The sequence below is a fragment of the Physeter macrocephalus genome, chromosome 15 (assembly GCF_002837175.3).
Source record: "Physeter macrocephalus isolate SW-GA chromosome 15, ASM283717v5, whole genome shotgun sequence".
Classification (NCBI taxonomy): domain Eukaryota; kingdom Metazoa; phylum Chordata; class Mammalia; order Artiodactyla; family Physeteridae; genus Physeter; species Physeter macrocephalus.
The window spans coordinates 33,434,528-33,453,177 of NC_041228.1; the positions used below are offsets into that span (position 1 = coordinate 33,434,528).

Sequence of the window (18,650 nt, forward strand, 5' to 3'; positions counted from 1 at the left end):
ACCCGTGTCCCCTGCATCGGCAGGCAGACTCTCAACCACTGTGCCACCAGGGAAGCCCTCCACACTAGTCTTTTTTTCCACTGATGTGGTCGTTATTTCCACACCAAAGAAGAAAGTATGAGTCCTTGTGATGTTTTCTCCATTTACAGAGTTCTCCACCAATTTATCTATTTGAAAGAGAGGTATAAGAGGATTGCTCCATTCCTTCTTCTACTCTGCTTGCTGTAGTTCAGTGCATCAGTAAAAATGATATGTATATGCAGTTTATAAGATTATAAATTAATAGTTCTCAGTAAAACACCGCCTAATTGATCATCACCTTTCATAAAATATCTTTTAAATGTATGTAGATAGAAACTTTGAGTTTTAATTAGATCAAAAACTTTCATGGTAAGTACTTAGGGGGATAACACACATTTGGCAATTAACCTTTTATGTCCTTCAGTGCTGTCTAATTTTTTTATAGCCATATTTTTGGTTCCCCCAAAGATTGTCAAAATGGCAGGGATTGTATCTGACATGTCTTTGTATCTTTGACAATACTTAAAGCAATGTGTGGGGACACATAATAGATGTTAAATAATGTGCATTGTATTGAACTGAAATTCTAGCCTTGCCTTCCTATGATTCCAGAGTAGCCAAAATAGACGGGATGAGGATCAATCTCTTTTGAAATCTGTCACCAAAATAAAGTTTAAAATTTGGCTCAACAATGAGAAAACAAATACCCCTATTAAAAAATGGGCAAAAGACCTGAGCAGATACCTCACCAAAGATTTATAGATAAGAAATGAGTGTATGAAGAGATGTTCACATCATATGTCATCAGAGAATTGCAAATTAAAACAACAGTAAGGTACCACTACATACCTATTAGAACGGTCAAAATCCAGAACACTGACAACGCTGAATGTTGCTGAGGATGTGGAGCAACAGGAACTCTCATTCATTGCTGATGGGAATGCAAAACAGTACAGTCACTTTGGAAGACAATGTGGTTGTTTCTTACAAAACTAAACATATTCTTACCATATGAGCCAGCAATTATGCTCTTTTGTGTTTACATGAGTTTAAGTGAGTTGAAAACTTACGTCCACAGAAAAACCTGCACATAGATATTTATAGCAGCTTTATTCATAATTTCCAAACCTTAGAAGCAGCCAAGATGGTCTTCAGTACGTGATTCCAAGTAAATGACATTCTAGAAAAGGCAAAACTATGGAAACAGTAAAAAGATCAGTGGTTTCCAGGAGTGGCAGGGTCAGAGGAGGAGGGAAGGAGGAATAGGCAGGGCACAGAGGATATGGTGGGCAGTGAAATTATTCTGTATGATACTATAATGATGGACACATGACATTATTTATTTGCCAAAACCCATAGAATATACAACACCAAGAGTAAACCCTAATATAAAGTGTGGATTTTTGGTGACAATGGTGTGACCGTGTAGGTTCTTCGATTGTAACAGATGTACCAATCTGGTGAGTGATGGTGATAATGGGAAAGCCTATGCATGCGTTGGGCAGGCAGTATATGGGAAACCTCTACACCTTCTGTCCAACTTTGCCGTGAACTTAAAACTTCTCTAAAAAAAAGAAGTCTGTTGTTTTGGTTTTTTTTTTTTTAATTGGGTATGATTGTGTAGAATAGTATCATGTTGAATAAGGTCCCCATGAATTTATGGCTCTGGGCCATTTTTTGAACAAAGTCTTCCTAGAATTACCATTTTCCCCTTTGCAAAAATCACTTTGAATGTGCAAAGCAGATCTATATGGAGTGGCATTTCTCTAAGTATGTACAAAAGAGTACAGGAACTCAGGGCATATAGCCAAAAGCTTTAAACCTGTCATCTAAAGGTTCTGTATCTGTTTCATTTTTTCTCACCAGACCTCAGATTGGGAAAAGGTTTCAGCTTACCAGTTATTATTCTGCTCTGCCATCATTCCCCCATGTTTATAGCAGAATTTTCAAGCATTTCACACTGAAGGTTGAAGTCCCTGAAGGCATAAACCACATTTCCTCAGCCAGCTGGTTACTGCTGCCTTCCCTGCTGACTCCTGACCACCAGTGATCCTCAGATGTGCTCACTCCACATAAACCCTACCATGTCCTCTTACTTTGCAACTCATTTTGCAATATAAACAAGCTCAAATTCAGTCGTATTAGGTGGAATGACGTAACTCTAGTTGAGATCATCAGAGGTCTGATATATACATTCTTATAATATTTCAATAAACATTTATTGAGCATCATTTGTGTGATAGGCACTTTGTGTTGGGGGCTATGTATCACCCCCAAGGAGTTGATTCTTGTATCAGTTAAGATGCTTTCAGCAGCAGGTAACAGAAAATTGTGTGGCGTAAACAATAAGGAAATTTCTTTTCTCTATTAACATGAAGTTCAGAGGGAAGTCTGTTCCATGTGACTCAACACACGATCAAGGATTCGGAGTTTTTCCATCTTTCTGTTCTGCTACTCTTAGGGTTTTGGCTTTGTCCTCACGTCATCACCCACCCTGGGGAGAGAGCCAGTCCAGGTGTCCCTGCTGCATGCAACAATGTCGAGAGGAAGAAAAGGACCATCTCTCATGATGTCCCCTTTTTAGGAGGAAGAGAATCTTTCCCAGCAGCCCCCAGCCCTTTTACATCACATTGGCTAGAAGGGGGTCACAAACTCAACCCTAAAATAATCCTTAACTAGGGAAAGGTGATAACCACAATAGACTTCAGCAAATCAAGAAGACTCTCCACGTAGAACAGAATTGCTACGTGAGTAAACTGGGGTAGTTGGTAATGAAAACAGATGGGGGAATGAATGTTGAGTTGGTAACCAACAGCTTCTGGTTGAGGACACAGGTATGTATAACAGGATGCTAAAGATGACTCTTCCCTTTTCCTCAGAACTTTGGATGAAGCCCGAGTAGAGGACACATCCCCGCACATTCCACAGGGAGATGCTAGAAATGCCCGTAGTACAACACTTGACCCCTCAGCAGGCCTAGCCTCATACTCACCCCCTTCAGACTATGTACCCCTTGTGTACTCCTGGCTCTGGCTGCCTTTGCTCAGCATAATATTTTTGAGATCCATCTATTATTACAAAATCACTAGTTTGTTTCTTCTTATCACTGAGCAAAATTCCATGGTTTGTTTATCCATTTATCAGAGATTATACCCCATCAGCATTTACAGTTTAGGAGGAGTGAGTAAGTGCATCAGCTCCTTTCCAGAGAGCAGGATTTGGCCCCAGGGGCTAGAGCTCTGGGGTGTTCCCACTGCAGAGGGATGACCCCCAAGGCCAGGAATGTGCTGAGAGCAGACGACACTGTGCCAGCGAGCTGCTTCCACCGGTGGAGGGGGACCAGATGCAAGTCCCAGGGAACTCCTGGGGATTCCCTAAGAAGGTGAGAAAGTACAGATTTCCCTCTCCATATAACTTGTCACCAGGGGTCCTTTTGTTCTGAGATTTGTGGACTTTGCATCAGGAGCAAGAATCCAAGTTATACCATGGGCTGCTGCAATGGAATTTTCCCCCTCCTGTCTGACAGAGTCCTGGAAAACAGAAGGCAAAGGGAGACAGGGAGGTTCCCCTACTGTCTCAATCCAGAAGGGTACATTATTAGCAAACTCTTGGCCTTGAAGTTAGGAGTCAGTCCAGTATATCTATTTCAATTCCAATTTTCTGTTGGTGTTACAGTAATCCTAGACCTCGGCACATCCAGAGCTATGAGCTAAACATTTAATTCCTTAGTATATTTAACTCATGTGGTTATGAGTCACTGTTAATACATTCAACAGATATGCCGGTCTCCAAGCTGAATATCCAAAGTCAGGGTTTTAACTGTTTTTCTTAGTGATTTACTCATGTCTGCATATCAGCCGTCCAGCTTGACTGATCAAAGCCATCTTGAAATATTTAACTTAGAATTCAGTATAGGACTAAAACATGTCAACTATTTCCAAGATCTCTATCCAGAGACACAGATCACTCATCAAAGTCAAGTTCCAAACCAAGTTACAGTAGGAAATAAAATCAGCTACGTATTTTATACATTAATATTAAACATGGAATAAATGAAAATTTACATCATGTAGGAAATTTTCATGCATGTAGAAACAAGCATATTGTGTCTTTTACAAAATTGAAAAAAAAAAGGAATATTTATCTGGTGAGCAATAATTTTCTTTCTTTTTTTGGCCACACCACGCAGCTTGTGGGATATCTTAGTTCCCTGACCAGGGATCGAACCCAGGCCCCCGGCACTGGAAGCTCGGAGTCCTAACCACCGGTCTGCCGGGGAATTCCGGGAGTGAAGCCTTAGCCTGTTTCTGTCTCCAGACAGCCGGTGTCAGAATTGAATTAACTGCTTGGTGGTGTGGAAAATACACCCACGTTGGAACAGATTTTCTATAACCTGCTTTTTTTTTTCACCAGTGATACTTCCTGGACTTCTTTCCCTATGAATATTTAGAGTTACTCCTTGTTCTTTTTTTTTTTTTTTTAAGGGATATTACGGAACATAGTTTTTTTTTTATTTGTTTGTTTTTAACAAACTGTGTTGGGTCTTCGTTGCTTCGCCCAGTCTTTCTCTAGAGGCCGCAAGCGGGGGCTACCGTTCGTTGCGGTGCGTGGGCTTCTCATTGCAGTGGCTTCACTTGTTGCGGAGCACGGGCTCTAGGCGTGAGGCTTCAGAAGTTGTGGCGCGTGGGCTCAGTAGTTGTGGCTCGTGGGCTCAATAGTTGTGGCTCACAGGCTCCAGAGGGCAGACTCAGTAGTTGTGGTGCACGGGCTTAGTTGCTCCGCGGCATGTGGGATCTTCCCGGACGAGGGCTCGAACCCCTGTCCCCTGCATTGGCAGGCGGATTCTTAACCACTGCACCACCAGGGAAGCCCCCTCCTTGTTCTTTATAATATTTTCACAGTATTCCATTCAATGGAATGAATTATATAACCAGTTGCATATTTGTAGACACTTAAGTTTCTGTTATAAATGATGCATCAATTAATATCATTGAATAATATTCTAGTATAAAGCTTATCCCTATCTGAATTTACCTTGATGGTTTATTCAGTTCCTTGTTTATAGTCTGACACCCCCTGGGATATGAGCCCCATGAAAGCAGGGGCTTGTTTCTTGTTCCTCATTATATTGCTAGCACCCAGGAGAGTTAATATTATTTGTTGTTATTACTGGGAGCATTTGGACATTTCTAGACCCCTTCCACGAGGCATGAAAGCCGAGGGGAACGTGGGGGGAGGTAGCTACTTCTGCTCTCTCCCTGCCTAGTTCCCTCACTTAGCCACTTAGAACTCTTTTCTGCCTAAGCAGTGCCCTTTTGGAGATTTGCTTCTCTGAAACCTTCAGAGTTTCCAGTCTGAAAATTAGGAACCAGTTCAGGTCTCTGGAATTCCATCCCCCGCCCACCTCCTTTCCTTTTTACAATTTATCTGGCTGCATGGGGTAGGTGGGGAGCCAGGACACGTTCAGTCGCTCACATCCCTAGACCCCTTTGCTCTTGATGGAATCCGATGGATTATTTCCCATCTGTGTATCTTCTTTGGTGACGTGTCTATTAAGGTCTTTTGCCCATTTTGTAAATTGGGTTGTTTGTTCTTTTGAGGTTTTTGTTTTTGTTTTTGTTTTTGTTTTTCCGGTACGTGGGCCTCTGACTGTCGCAGCCTCTCCCGTTGCAGGAGCAGAGACTCCGGACGCGCAGGCTCAGCGGCCATGGCAGACTCTCAACCACTGCGCCACCAGGGAAGCCCATTTTATTTTGAGTTTTAAGGGTTCTTTGTATATTTTGGATAACAGTCTTTTATCAGATGTATCTTTTGCAAATATTTTCTCCTAGTGTGTGGCTTGTCTTCTAATTCTCTTGACTGTCTTTCATGGGGGCAGAAATTTTAAATTTTTTTTTTTTTTTTCAAAACTTGCTTTTAAAAAATTTATTTATTTATTTTTGGCTGTGTTGGGTCTTCGTTTCTGCGCGAGGGCTTTCTCTAGTTGCGGCAAGCGGGGGCCACTCTTCATTGCGGTGGGCGGGCCTCTCACTATCGCGGCCTCTCTTGTTGCGGAGCACAGGCTCTAGACGCGCAGGCTCAGTAGTTGTGGCTCACGGGCCTAGTTGCTCTGCGGCATGTGGGATCTTCCCAGACCAGGGCCCGAACCTGTGTCCCCTGCATTGGCAGGCGGATTCTCAACCACTGCGCCACCAGGGAAGCCCAGGAATTTTTAATTTTAATGAAATCTAGCTTATCAGTTATTTCTTTCATGGATCATGCCTTTAGTGTTATACCTAAGTCATCTCCAAACCCAGCATCATCTAGGTTTTCTCCTATGTTAACCCAGGGTCATCTAGGTTTTCTCCTATGTTAACCCAGCATCATCTAGGTTTTCTCCTATGTTAACCCAGGGTCATCTAGGTTTTCTCCTATGTTATCTTCTAAGACTTTTTTGTGTTTTACATTTAGGTCTATGATGCATTTTCATTTTTGTGAAGGGTGTAAGTTCTATATCTAGGCTCTATTTTTTTTTTTTTTTGCATGTGGATATCCAGCTGTTCCAGCACAATTTGTTGAAGTATGTGAATTTTTTCAATCTTTACTTTGACCTAGGCAATCCTGATTAGCAACACAGGGTTTCAAGAAAGCAAAAACTGTCTTTTCCATTTGATTTACCAAAATCTCTATGGCTTGTCTGAGTGGTTCCCCGTTTAGTTTTACCTCCCTAATTTTCAAGAATGCAGGCTAAATTTTTGTCTTTGGAGGTCTCTAATAAATGATACCTCCGTCTGAAAGCAATTGAGAGATTGATACAGAAGTCAGACAGATGAAGATAAAAATCCTACTTTTGGGGCTTCCCTGGTGGCGCAGTGGTTGAGAGTCCGTCTGCCAATGCGGGGGACACGGGTTCGTGCCCCGGTCTGGGAAGATCCCACATGCCGCGGAGCGGCTGGGCCCGTGAGCCATGGCCGCTGAGCCCGCGCGTCTGGAGCCTGTGCTCCGCAACGGGAAAGGCCGCGACAGTGAGAGTCCCACGTACCGCAAAAAAAAAAAAAAAAAAAAAAAATCCTACTTTTGTTAACATTAAACACCTACTGGAGAATGTGGCTTATTGTGAGAGCCACGTGGGCTCGCTTGTGCTCCTTGCCTCCTGATCCTCCAAACTTTAGACCTCAGAACAGGTCACCCAAGGGAAAACTGGAGCTTCCAGAACAGACTCATTTGCCTGGGTGTGCATGATGGAGGCTTGATGCGGGGTTTTCTTAGAGGTTCCCAAGCTTACACCCACTCCCATCACCCCCCAAACACCCCCCCACATTTACTATTTATCCATTTTAAACTGGAATGCCAAGAGCACCCTTTGCTTTCCTTCATGAATAGGCTTTTACAACCAGGAAATGATCCTGTTTCCAAATCCAAAGTGATATGGAATAAGTGTCTTAGCAAAATATTAAAAAAAAACAAAGTTGTATTGTTGTCATGGACCCCTGTTCTTTGTATGAGTCACATAATGTTAATTCCTTGGTGTATCTGGAGTCCCATTCCAGGAGGAGTTTGCCTGCAGCCTGGGGTCCGAACAATGGCTGCCTTTGGGACCTCGCCTCCACCGCCTGGAAATGCTAAGGAGGGACTGTAGCACCTGCCTCTTGGGAGGAACACAATCCACCAGCCTCTAGTTTTGCAAAATCCATAAAACTGAACCAAAACATACAAACAAAATAGCTACTGGGAGTCCCTGAGTTCAGGTTTACAGTGTGTGCGTAATCTTGCCAAAACATAACTTACGTTTTCTCCTTGGCTTGTTTCTGGAGCTGAATGGCAGACCCAGCAGTGGAAGGCTCTCATGGCCCACAGCTGGGCCTGTCTTTGGCTGATGCATATAGTACTCCTATTGGCACATTTAGTGAATCTTTGGTTTAAGTGTCAGGTGGTTAGAAGGTTATTTTTGCTCCTGGAAAACATGTTAAGAGGAGAAGTTGACTCACTGGTCTGGAGGGAAAAGACCATCTCAATGGCTAAAATCAAGACCTAATCCCTTAGCAGTTTAGGCAGCAGGAAGGTACAGACAAGAAACTTATTCCCTTCACAGTCCAGCCTAAATTTGGAACTACTGAGCCAGCTGGGAACGGTTGATCAAAACTAGGTGGTCCCAAGAGGACCCAGCCAGGCTGCTAGGACAGAGCCAGCCGTAAACAGCCAACTCCTTTCTCAGATCCGTGGGCCCCAATCCCTCAGCCTAGAACTCAGGAGCCTGGGCCAACTGCATGGCTCTAAGGGGTGGGTGACTACACGGGGGGAGTCGCTAGAGAAAAGCAGGGATCTGCCTTCTTCAGAAAGCCACAAACGCCTTAGACTCTCCCTGACTTTCAGATCCCAGACCCTGGCACTCACTTTTGACCAGCTTCTCAACCTGAAGTTCATGAACACAGAATCAAGTTGTATGTTGAACTACCCACTGCTGGAGCACTTGAGGTGGTGGTGGTCTGTGTGTAGGGGGGTGGGAGGGTGGAGGGGTGGTGGATAGAAAGGATTTGCCATTGTGGTTGTTCAGCTGAATTCAGCCTACTGCAGCCTCTCTTCCTTTCCTCGTGTCCCCCCCGTATCACACTCTGTGGGGCTGGTCCTCTGGTCCTCTGTCTCCCAGTGCTGGATCAAGTCAGCAGGCCTAAGCTTTATTTGTGGGGATGGGAGTAGAGTCTGGGGAAGGGACATTCTCAAAGCCCATATGCCGATTGCCACATAAAGATTGTTTCAGGGACAGAGAGAAGCACAGGAGGGAGGAAGCAAAGGGAGTTTGAACTGGATGAGCTGGTAGCCTTTCCAGATCTCACTGGTGTGAGCTGCTGCCCCTCCCTGGCTTGTAGGTGTGCACATCAGTGACGCAAGGACCCTTGCAGCCAGATGTGGGTGGACCCACTGTGTCACCATTAGCTAGACATGCGCTTAGTAGATCTTCTATTAAAAAATTAATTCTTAATTATACCATATGATATATTAATAGATCTTCCTTATAAAAATTTAAACATTACAGATCAGGCTAAAGTCTGCTTTGATCATCACCTACGATGCTGGTCCCCTCCACAGAGATAACCCACGTTACCACATTTTCCAGAGTCCCTGCTTATGTAACTAGAGAAAACATACAGCATTATTCTGTGGCCTGGGGGTTGTTCACATACGTGCTGTTGCCCTGTAAGTAGAGTTTTGCCACTTGCTTTTTTGTGCTGAGCAATATTTTGGAAGGCTTCCATGTCAGTGCCTTTAGATTTCATGCTAATTCTTTAGATGTTCTTACCTCTTGCATGTGTGAGGTCAGCCCCTTCCGCCACGCTCTATGCTTGCTGAATGGAAGGGACAGGATCTTATACTGTCTTCGGTCTCTTCAGGGTGTCCAGGGTAGCCAGGCTCTGCCCTGCCTCCAAAGTCCCCAAGGCACCCTGCCCCTGAGACAGGCTAAGACCTGGGACCCTTTGCTGAAGTGCTTGCACTTGGAGAAACGTCTCTTTGAGCCACGGAATACAAAGAAACTAGAAGGCAGGGGTCCCCAACAATTTTGGCACCAGGGACCAGTTTTGTGGAAGATAATTTTTCCACGGGGGCGGGGGTGGATGGTTCAGGTGGTAATGCGAATGATGGGGAGTGATGGGGAGCGATGGGGAGCCCCGGATGAAGCTTCGCTCACTCACCGCTCACCTCCTGCTGTGCGGCCCGGTTCCTAACAGGCTGCGGACCAGTACCGGTCCACGGTCCGGGGGTTGGGGAGCCCTGCTATAGGGGAATGAAAATAATTGCATGCCTGCACAGTTGGGGCAGATTATGAACAGTAAGGTACAAAAAGGCCAAAACCCAGCTTCCACTTCTGAGGTGCCAGGAGTAAAAGCAGGGGCTGGGCCTGATCCCTGCACACGGCACCACCCGGGGGCGGGCAGACCACCTAAGCCGCCCCTCTGGCCTGACCCACCAGTCCTCCCCCACCCTCACCCCATTTAAGGGACCAGCCCACCCCGCCTCGGGGGGTAAGCAAGGGCACCTGTTACTGGTTTTCCCTCGCTCATACTGCAGCGTGAGTCCCAGTAAAGCCTTGCCTGAATTTCTTGGCTGGCCTCTTAGCAATTTCTATTGATTAAGGGCTCTGAGAACCCTGGTCGGTAACACCCCAGTTTTGGCTGTGCTGCACGCCCCTGTCTTGGTTTTTGCTTTCATAAAGAAAACCTTTGGATCTCTCAGTGTCTGCAGGGCCAGCCTGGAAAGCTCTACCTGGAGTCTCAGAACAGTGACAAAGAGGCAGTGATGACTGTCAGTTGAGGAAACACAGTCCTCCTGTTTAGTTTCACTGTACTTTTTATTTGCACACAGCCTGCCAACAAGGTCAGCTCTAGAAACACAGTGTGTTATTCTTCTTCACTTGGACTCTGAACTAACAGAGGTGGCAGCTAAGAGGCTGAAAATGCCGCCAAGGGGTTTTGCCAGTGGTCAGCTTGGTTTACAGGCTCTGGAGGTTCCTGTTTTATGAAAGTTTTCATGGGGGCACTGGACTGGCCATTCAGAAGGACTGAAACCACTAGGGAGCTTGTACTTTGCTGGTGACTTTTCCCAGATAAAGTCTGGAGTCTATATATTCAGATTCATATATTTCCTGACCGTGAAACTAATTAGCTCCTAGAATAGGCCCCCAAGGAAATAAACTCACAACTAGACAGTTTCGCTTTGGTTCGCACTCTGGAAGATAAAATGGAGATGATATTAAGATATTTTATTTCCTTTTGAGTTTAGGAAAAAGTTTTTCTTAATCTCTGTTGATTTCATACCTCTTTTCTCAACATATCCTAAATGTAATAGTATGCAATAGTGTATTTATAAACATAGGTATTAAATGTAGGGTTTAATAAACGCTTTGCACTTAGGTATGTTAAAACCCAGTATAGGGACTTCCCTGGTGGTGCAGTGGTTAAGAATCCACCTGCCAACGCAGGGGACACGGGTTCAATCCCTGATCCGGGAGGATCCCACATGCCACGGAGCATCTAAGCCTGTATGCCACAACTACTGAGCCTGCACTCTAGAGCCTGCGAGCCACAACTACTGAGCCTGAGCTCTAGAGCCCACGAGCCACAACTACAGAGCCCGCGTGCCACAACTACTGAAGCCTGCGCGCCTAGAGCCCGTGTTCTACAACAAGAGAAGCCACCACAATGAGAAGCCCGCGCACTGCAACGAAGAGTAGCCCCACTCGCCGCAACTAGAGAAAGCCCGTGCACAGCAACAAAGACCCAATGCAGCCAAAAATAAATAAAATTAATTTTAAAAAACCCCAGTATAAGTGAAACCAAGTAAGTAGGAATTATTTAAAATAGGACCACTGTAAATGAAAATGAACTATGGCATGCATTTGGAAGATAGTTTATTTGAAAAAATTTCCCCAAGATGTTTCTATGAAAACTTAAGTAGCTTAATCCCCTCTCACCCCCTCCTTTTGTGGTGGAGAATTAGAAAACCTACTTAGACCATTTTCCTGGTTTTCCCTTTTTTTCTTCTTGGGATGGAAAATAAAAACCTCCAATTTGCCTGCTAAAATGTATTCAACTAGCAATCATTTTTTCATTTGTTTTCATTTCTAACTAGTGTTTACAACTTCCAGTTCCACCTTCTTTTTCTTTTATCACCCTTCTTTCATACTGCTTCCTTTGGTTTCCACTCTTCCGGTTATGTTCACAACAAACTTTACGATGCCACTTTCATTACTGTTTAGCTCTGGGTCCCAATGTCTTTTGATACTTTTGGATTAGCCTTTTAACCTTTTCCTCTCTTTTCTCTTTGTTGATTCATTGCTATTGTGAGTTAATGAAAGTGTGATTCTTCTGCACATGATAAATCCCAGTGGCCACTGTTAAAACCTTTAGCATCTGGAATTTTAAGTCTTTGACCTGCGGTGTGAGCAGTGAGGTATTAAAGATTATGCTTTCCATGCAGCAAAGTAACAGCAGGGCTCCTGTGGTTATTAAAAAATTATATCTTTCATTTCCTGAGAGTACCAGTGTTTAACTGCCTTGGCGGTGTTAAAACTTTCCAGCAGTAGTAACTGGAAACTCTCACCAGTCGTATAGTTCTGAGAAGTAAGGAAACACTACAACTGTGATTTTGATGATGGGTGGCAATTACAAGCTGTTTTCGGTCCAGTTCTTCAAGGAGAGTGTAGGGCAAGTTTCCTTCAGTACCACGAATAGCTCAGCAGTGATGGATCCCAACGAGGTACTGAGTTTTTTTGAAAGATGGCATTCCATAAAGTTCTGTTGAGGATTTGTGGCGGACTGTCATAAAAAGCAGTGAAATGCTGCTTTATCACATCTTTGCTGCTGTTGAGTTCAGCTGCACATTGCTCATGCCAACCTTGTCATTGTAAATGTAAACATATTATGTAATTTAGGTTAAAACGTTCTTGGTTAAAAAATGCTATGTAAATTCTTATAAAAATTAATGTCACCAGCTCTGAAATAGCAGGCTCTTTTTGCATCAAAGACTCTCGTCCCACGAAAAAGAGAAACTGCCCTTTTCTTCTGAATTAGATGATGGTTTTGAAGTTTGTTATTTAAAATGAATACTTAAAAAAATTCAAGCTTACTGATTACAAATATTATGCCCATGGTTGAGACATCATTTGGAATATAGGTGGATATAGATGAAAATTTTTATCCTAAACAAGTCACTAACAAATCAAATCCAGCAGTATATTAAATGATAAACCATGATCAATTACAGTATTCAAGGCATGAAAGGATGACATTATACATACTAGGAAAAGTACTGACTACATCACATTTGTAGATTGAAATATTGCTGTCCAGTTGCTCATTAAGCCTGTTTCTTCGCCCTCCCAGGCACACACCTAGACCACATTTCTCAATCTCCCTTGCACTTAGGTATGGATCCGTGCCTGAGTTCTGTCAAATGGAATGTTAGCTGAAAATGATGTGAGCCAGTTCCCGCTGCACCCATATTTTTGTGTATGTGCAGTCGGTTACTCTTTGTCTCTCTGCCTCCACCTGCTGGCTGGGTGCAGACAATCCGGCAGAAGAATCTGAAGCCCTAACGGATGGCAGCGTCACAAGATGGAAGAGATGGGTCCTTGGATAATCACTTGGAAGGCTACCTCAAGGACATTTGCATCTGTCGTGTGAGTGGTAACAGTTTCTTAAGCTACTAAAATTTTGAGGTTTGCTGGAGCAGTTAGCCCCCTTGATTAATACTGATAACAAAAAGGCATTTGATAAAATTCAACACCTACTGCTAATTTTAAAAAATTGTCAAATGGAACAGGATTCTTTATTAACTTGTTAAAAATATCTACCTTATATCAAATGCCAACATCGTTCTTAATGATGGAGTACTATAGGCATTTTCATTAAAATAAACAAGAATGCCTGCTGCTACCACTATTAATGATTACTGGCTTCAACAGGTGAGAAATGAAATTATCATTATTTGAGATAAAAAGATCATCCACCTAGAAAATCCAGGAAAAATCAAATACAAAATTATTAGGGACTAAGGGACTTTAATAAAGTCATCTGTTACAAAATAAAAATTAAACATTAATATATTTTCTATGACCTTTAAAAAGTAAATTATATATCTTCCAATATATATAAAAGAGTCATAAAAACAGGAAGATACTACTTAAAAAGAGGAGATAAAATGCTTTGTGAAATTAAAAAATGATAGCCAAAATAAAAATTCAATAGAAATTTAGAAAAGTTTGAGATATTTTCTTAGAAAGAGACCAAAAATTCAGAGATGAACAAAAGGAGAGGAAAGATAAGAAAACTGGAGCATCCATCCAGCTGATGAAAAGGAATTCCAGAGACAAAGAGCAAGCAGAAGGGAGGAACTTATCACATACATAATTCAAGAATATTTCACCCGGGACTTCCCTGGTGGCACAGTGGTTAAGAATCCGCCTGCCAAGGCAAGGGGCATGGGTTCGAGCCCTGGTCTGGGAAGATCCCACATGCCACAGAGCAACTAAGCCCGTGCGCCAAACTACGGAGCCTGTGCTCTGGAGCCCACGAGCCACAACTACTGAGCCCACGTGCCACAACTACTGAAGCCCGTGCGCCTAGAGCCTGTGCTCCGCAACAAGAGAACCCGCTGCAATGAGAAGCCTGTACACTGCAACGAAGAGTAGACCCTGCTCGCCGCAACTAGAGAAAGCCCGCATGCAGGAATGAAGACCCATCGCAGCCAAAAATAAATAAATAAAATAAAAATAAATTTTTAAAAAATAGAAAAAAAAATTTAAAAAAACATATTCCACCGAATTGAATGACAAAACTAAAGCCCATGCTTTACTCCGATTTTGTTAGTTTTTATCTAATGTACTTTTTCTTTTCTAGGATACCACGTTACATTTACATCTTGTCTCCTTAGGCTCTTCTTGGCTGTCACCGTTTCTCAGACTTTGATGATCTTGATAGTTTTGAGGAGTACTGGTTTTGAGGAGTATTTTGTAAAATGTCCATCTGCCTAGATTTACGTGACTGGACAAGTCATGACTAGAATGAAGTTATAGATTTTGGGGAGGAAGATCACAGAGGTCAAGTGCCATTTTCAGCACACAGTGTGAAGGGTACATACTCTCAACATGACTTACTACTGTTGATATTGACCTTCACCTGGTGGAGGTAGTGTTTGTCAAGTTTCTCTACGGTAACAAATACTCTTCCCCCACCCTGTTCCCATACTGTATTCTTTGGGAGGAAGTCACTATGTGCTGTCCAGACTGAAGGAGTGGAAGGTCTTATACTGCACCTCAAGGGTGGCATATCTTTATAAATCAGTAGGATAAACACCAAGGCGTGTGATTGCTGGATCGTATGGTAAGACCTTATTTAGCTGTGTGAGAAAACGCCCAACTGTTTTTAAAGTGACTATACCATTTTGCATTTCTATCAGCAGTGAATGAGCGTTCCTGTTGCTCTGTAACCTCAGCAGAAATTGATGTCAGTTTCTTGGATTTTAACCATTCTAATAGGTGTGTAGCAGTATCTCATTATTGTTTTCTTTGCTATCTTTTTAAGTTATATGAGTTTAATGAAACTATGCCTGGTAATTTAGGAGTATCTCTGGATCTTTTTCTCTTGTCTGATGCTTGTGCCAATTCTTGTTCATGTACTATCTTTTTGCATACCTATGTTTGATTATATGATGGACATTACATTTGAAAAAGTATTCACAGTGTATATAAAATGACATTTTCTTCCTCCAGAGAAGATTTTCATTTGTTTCTGCCTGGTGCCTGAGGGTACTAGTCATCCAGAACTACAGTATTCTAATTCCGAGGTTAGAGATTTTTCTAGTCCACCCAGATAACAAAGCAGGGTTGCTTTCCATATAGTTCATCTTACTCCTAGATGTATCCCTTTGAGGTCAAAATTCTGACTCCCTTCTTGTCCTCCAGACTTTGAGGCTGTTGATAGCACTGTTAATGTCTCAGCCAGCTTTTCCAAATCATCAAATGCTCCCTAGGCAAAAGAAGAAACAAATGTTGGGCTTGGCAGTATGAATTTCTCTTCTCCCAGATCTTAACCTGGCAATTTCACATGATCTTATTAGGTTTTTCTAATGCTTTCAGGATGATCTTGTTTAATTTCCCACTGTCAGGAGTGAAAACAGGGTCCTGGGTTCCCTTTGCTTTACCCCATATCTCAGGTCTAAAACTGGCTTTAAAAAGTTATGACAAATATGGCTCTATAATTAAATTTTGGGAAGAAACTGTGACAAAGAGAAAATAACACAAGTCCTGTCTTCTCCTTCTCTAGTTAAAAAGAAGCTACTGGCTTACTAGTCATGGAGCCACTGATCTGAAAAATTATACCACTTCCTGGGCCAGAACCACTGTGCATAGCCACAGAATACTCTACAATCTCATATACAGAGAAAATTTTATTACTGAAAAGGTCACACAAAGTTTTTGTATACAAAGTTTAAAAATGTGGAAAAGTTAATATTTACAACCTTTTTCATACAGTACATGATCATTTTCTTTTTAAGCTTTAACAGAATGTTAAATAGAGAAAAAAAACAAAAGTATAAGAAAACCTTGTTCAAGGAATAATAGTCATTGGAAACAAAATTAAGAAAATTCTTTAGTATTTCAGAGTATGTTATATGAAATACATTTTATTCTGTTTATCAGGACTACATTTTTTTCCATTTGTTTGGCACTAACACTGCTAGCACATTTCTGAATGTTCAGCAAAATCCTATTTAGCTGCAGAGATGAATTCTACATGATGTCTGAGAAAGATACTGCACAAATGCAAAGGGTCTGTAGTACTCTAAATGTTAAAAAACAAAAGTATAAGCAACTGTAAATGGTCATACAAACATAATCTTGGGTGGTCATGATATATTAAAAAAAGGAAATCAATTGCACTTGGCTTAATTTATAAAGGAGTAACATTTCATCTACTAATCCTTCAGGACATTTTATTTTAAAAACTCAGAAGGATCAGCCAGCAGCATAATATTATCAACAGTGGATACTCAGTAAGCACCTTATTTCAGCTGCATAATCGATCTGTGAAATTCCTAAACCAACTAGACTTTATAAAATTCACACACTGAAGATGATAAGGTAGAGTAAATGGATTTTTTTAGTTGAATTCCCATTATAACATCTTTTGGTGTATCAACTATTTTTTATATTATAAAAGAACACTATTTTTCAATTTTCTTAGAAATTCAGTGTAAAAGCTACCAAAGCAGTGCTAAAATAAGGTATTGGAATAACGTAATAAAAATATTTGAAAAGACTTTCCAGGATTTCTAAAAAAAGCTCAAAACATATAAACTTGTTTTCAAATATATAAAAAAAAAGATACAAAGGTTAAGTTTTAAATACTTCAGCAAAGAAAAATCTTGATTTTATACCATAAAAGTGAAATAGCATAGTACAACTTAAAATACTTTTAACAAGAGCAGACTCTTCATAAATAGAAAAGGAAGGTTCCTCTAATACTCTTTCCTCCCACACAACTTTAAAAATACCATTAACTTGCACATTTCCATTTTGGGGGTATACTGTTGTCAATTAACCTCTATGTGAAATGAATCATATTCTCAGAATCTATTGTTTCCAGTGTAACAGGAGGCAATGTAGCTTTAAGTGCAGAAAAAGCATATAACAGTGAATCTTATAAGACAGTGTACTGTCACCGCCAGTGTAACAGGAATTCACTTCTTAGTAACGCGATGATCTGTTTTTCAAGTATCTGAGTGACCACCAGTGCCCTGCTCTTTTCCAACTCCTGACGCTGAGTGAACAAGCAGTGATGTGGAGCCTTTGAGGCTGCTTGGCTCTGAAGACCTGGGAACATGCAAGCTGTTGCTCTGCACCGGGCCAGTTTCAGTAACATCACTCTTTGGAGTTACCCTAGATAAAAGAACAAAAGCTGATGTACATACACACCAAAGCACAAATGTGATTCCAGTTGTCCTCATAATTGCTGTTTCTCTTTCCATGAGTTTTACTCCCAACCAGTATCCACTTTTATCAGAAATAATTAACTCTTTGTGTATACTCTCTAACTCCTCAAAGTTCAAATAATTTATTTTCAAATACAATTTTTGCTAACTTCAGAAACTTCATTAAGCACCACCCATGTATGGGCTGAGCATGGTGTCTCGTGGGGTATAAGATAGCTTGATTCCTGCCTTCAGTTTAGCAAATTTTTTATTGATTTCCTACCATGGATCGGACACTGTGTAAGAGGTTGGGAGCACAAAGATGAGTCCGAACTCAGCTCTGCCTTCAAGGAGTTTACAAATCAAGTGAAAGATAAAGGCATGTATCTAATCATACATAATCCAGTATGCAAAAGCTGTTGGAGGTACATTTGGCCTATTTGGGAGGAGATGAGGTAAGACAACCTTGAGACCTTAAAGTAGTCAGCTGTCAGTATTTTGGCTAATTCAATATTTACCTGTGTTTGGATCACCTATGACCATTTTGAAAAATTAAAGATAACGTCAATATCCTTTCATGTTCAGAAAATAAAAATATTTTATAATCATCTTCATATAAAATGACAAATACCTTTTATTTATTTATTTCTGCATCTATTGAGGTGATCATATGGTATTTATTCTTCAATTTGTTAATATGGTGTATCACATTGATTGATTTGCGTATATTGAAGAATCCTTGCATCCCTGGGATAAACCCCACTTGATCATGGTGTATGATCCTTTTAATGTGTTGCTGGATTCTGTTTGCTAGTATTTTGTTGAGGATTTTTGCATCTATATTCATCAGTGATATTGGTCTGTAATTTTCTTTTTTTGTAGTATCTTTGTCTGGTTTTGGTATCAGGGTGATGGTGGCCTCATAGAATGAGTTTGGGAGTGTTCCTTCCTCTGCAATTTTTTGGAAGAGTTTGAGAAGGATGGGTGTTAGCTGTACTCTAAATATTTGATAGAATTCACCTGTGAAGCCATCTGGGTCCTGGACTTTTGTTTGTTGGAAGATTTTAAATCACAGTTCCAATTTCATTCCTTGTGATTGGTCTGTTCATATTTTCTGTTTCTTCCTGGTTCAGTCTTGGAAGGTTATACCTTTCTAAGAATTTGTCCATTTCTTCCAGGTTGTC

General features: G+C 41.5%; 1 protein-coding gene across 6 annotated transcripts in view; it reads right to left on the reverse strand.

Annotated features, from left to right (window-relative positions):
- Window positions 1-15,044: 15,044 nt before the first annotated feature.
- The window catches only part of FZD6 (frizzled class receptor 6), a 37,357-nt gene continuing 33,751 nt past the window's right edge, over window positions 15,045-18,650 (reverse strand). For 3 of the 6 annotated variants that reach the window (XM_024129983.3, XM_028500650.2, XM_028500649.2), the window contains one exon: window positions 15,979-17,434. In XM_024129983.3, coding sequence (XP_023985751.1) covers window positions 17,266-17,434 — 169 coding nt within the window. In that variant the 3' untranslated portion in view covers window positions 15,979-17,265. Of the gene's footprint in view, window positions 15,522-15,978; window positions 17,435-18,650 lie in introns of those variants that run through there. The other 3 variants (XM_055091215.1, XM_007122539.3, XM_028500651.2) reach the window with 2 other exon arrangements.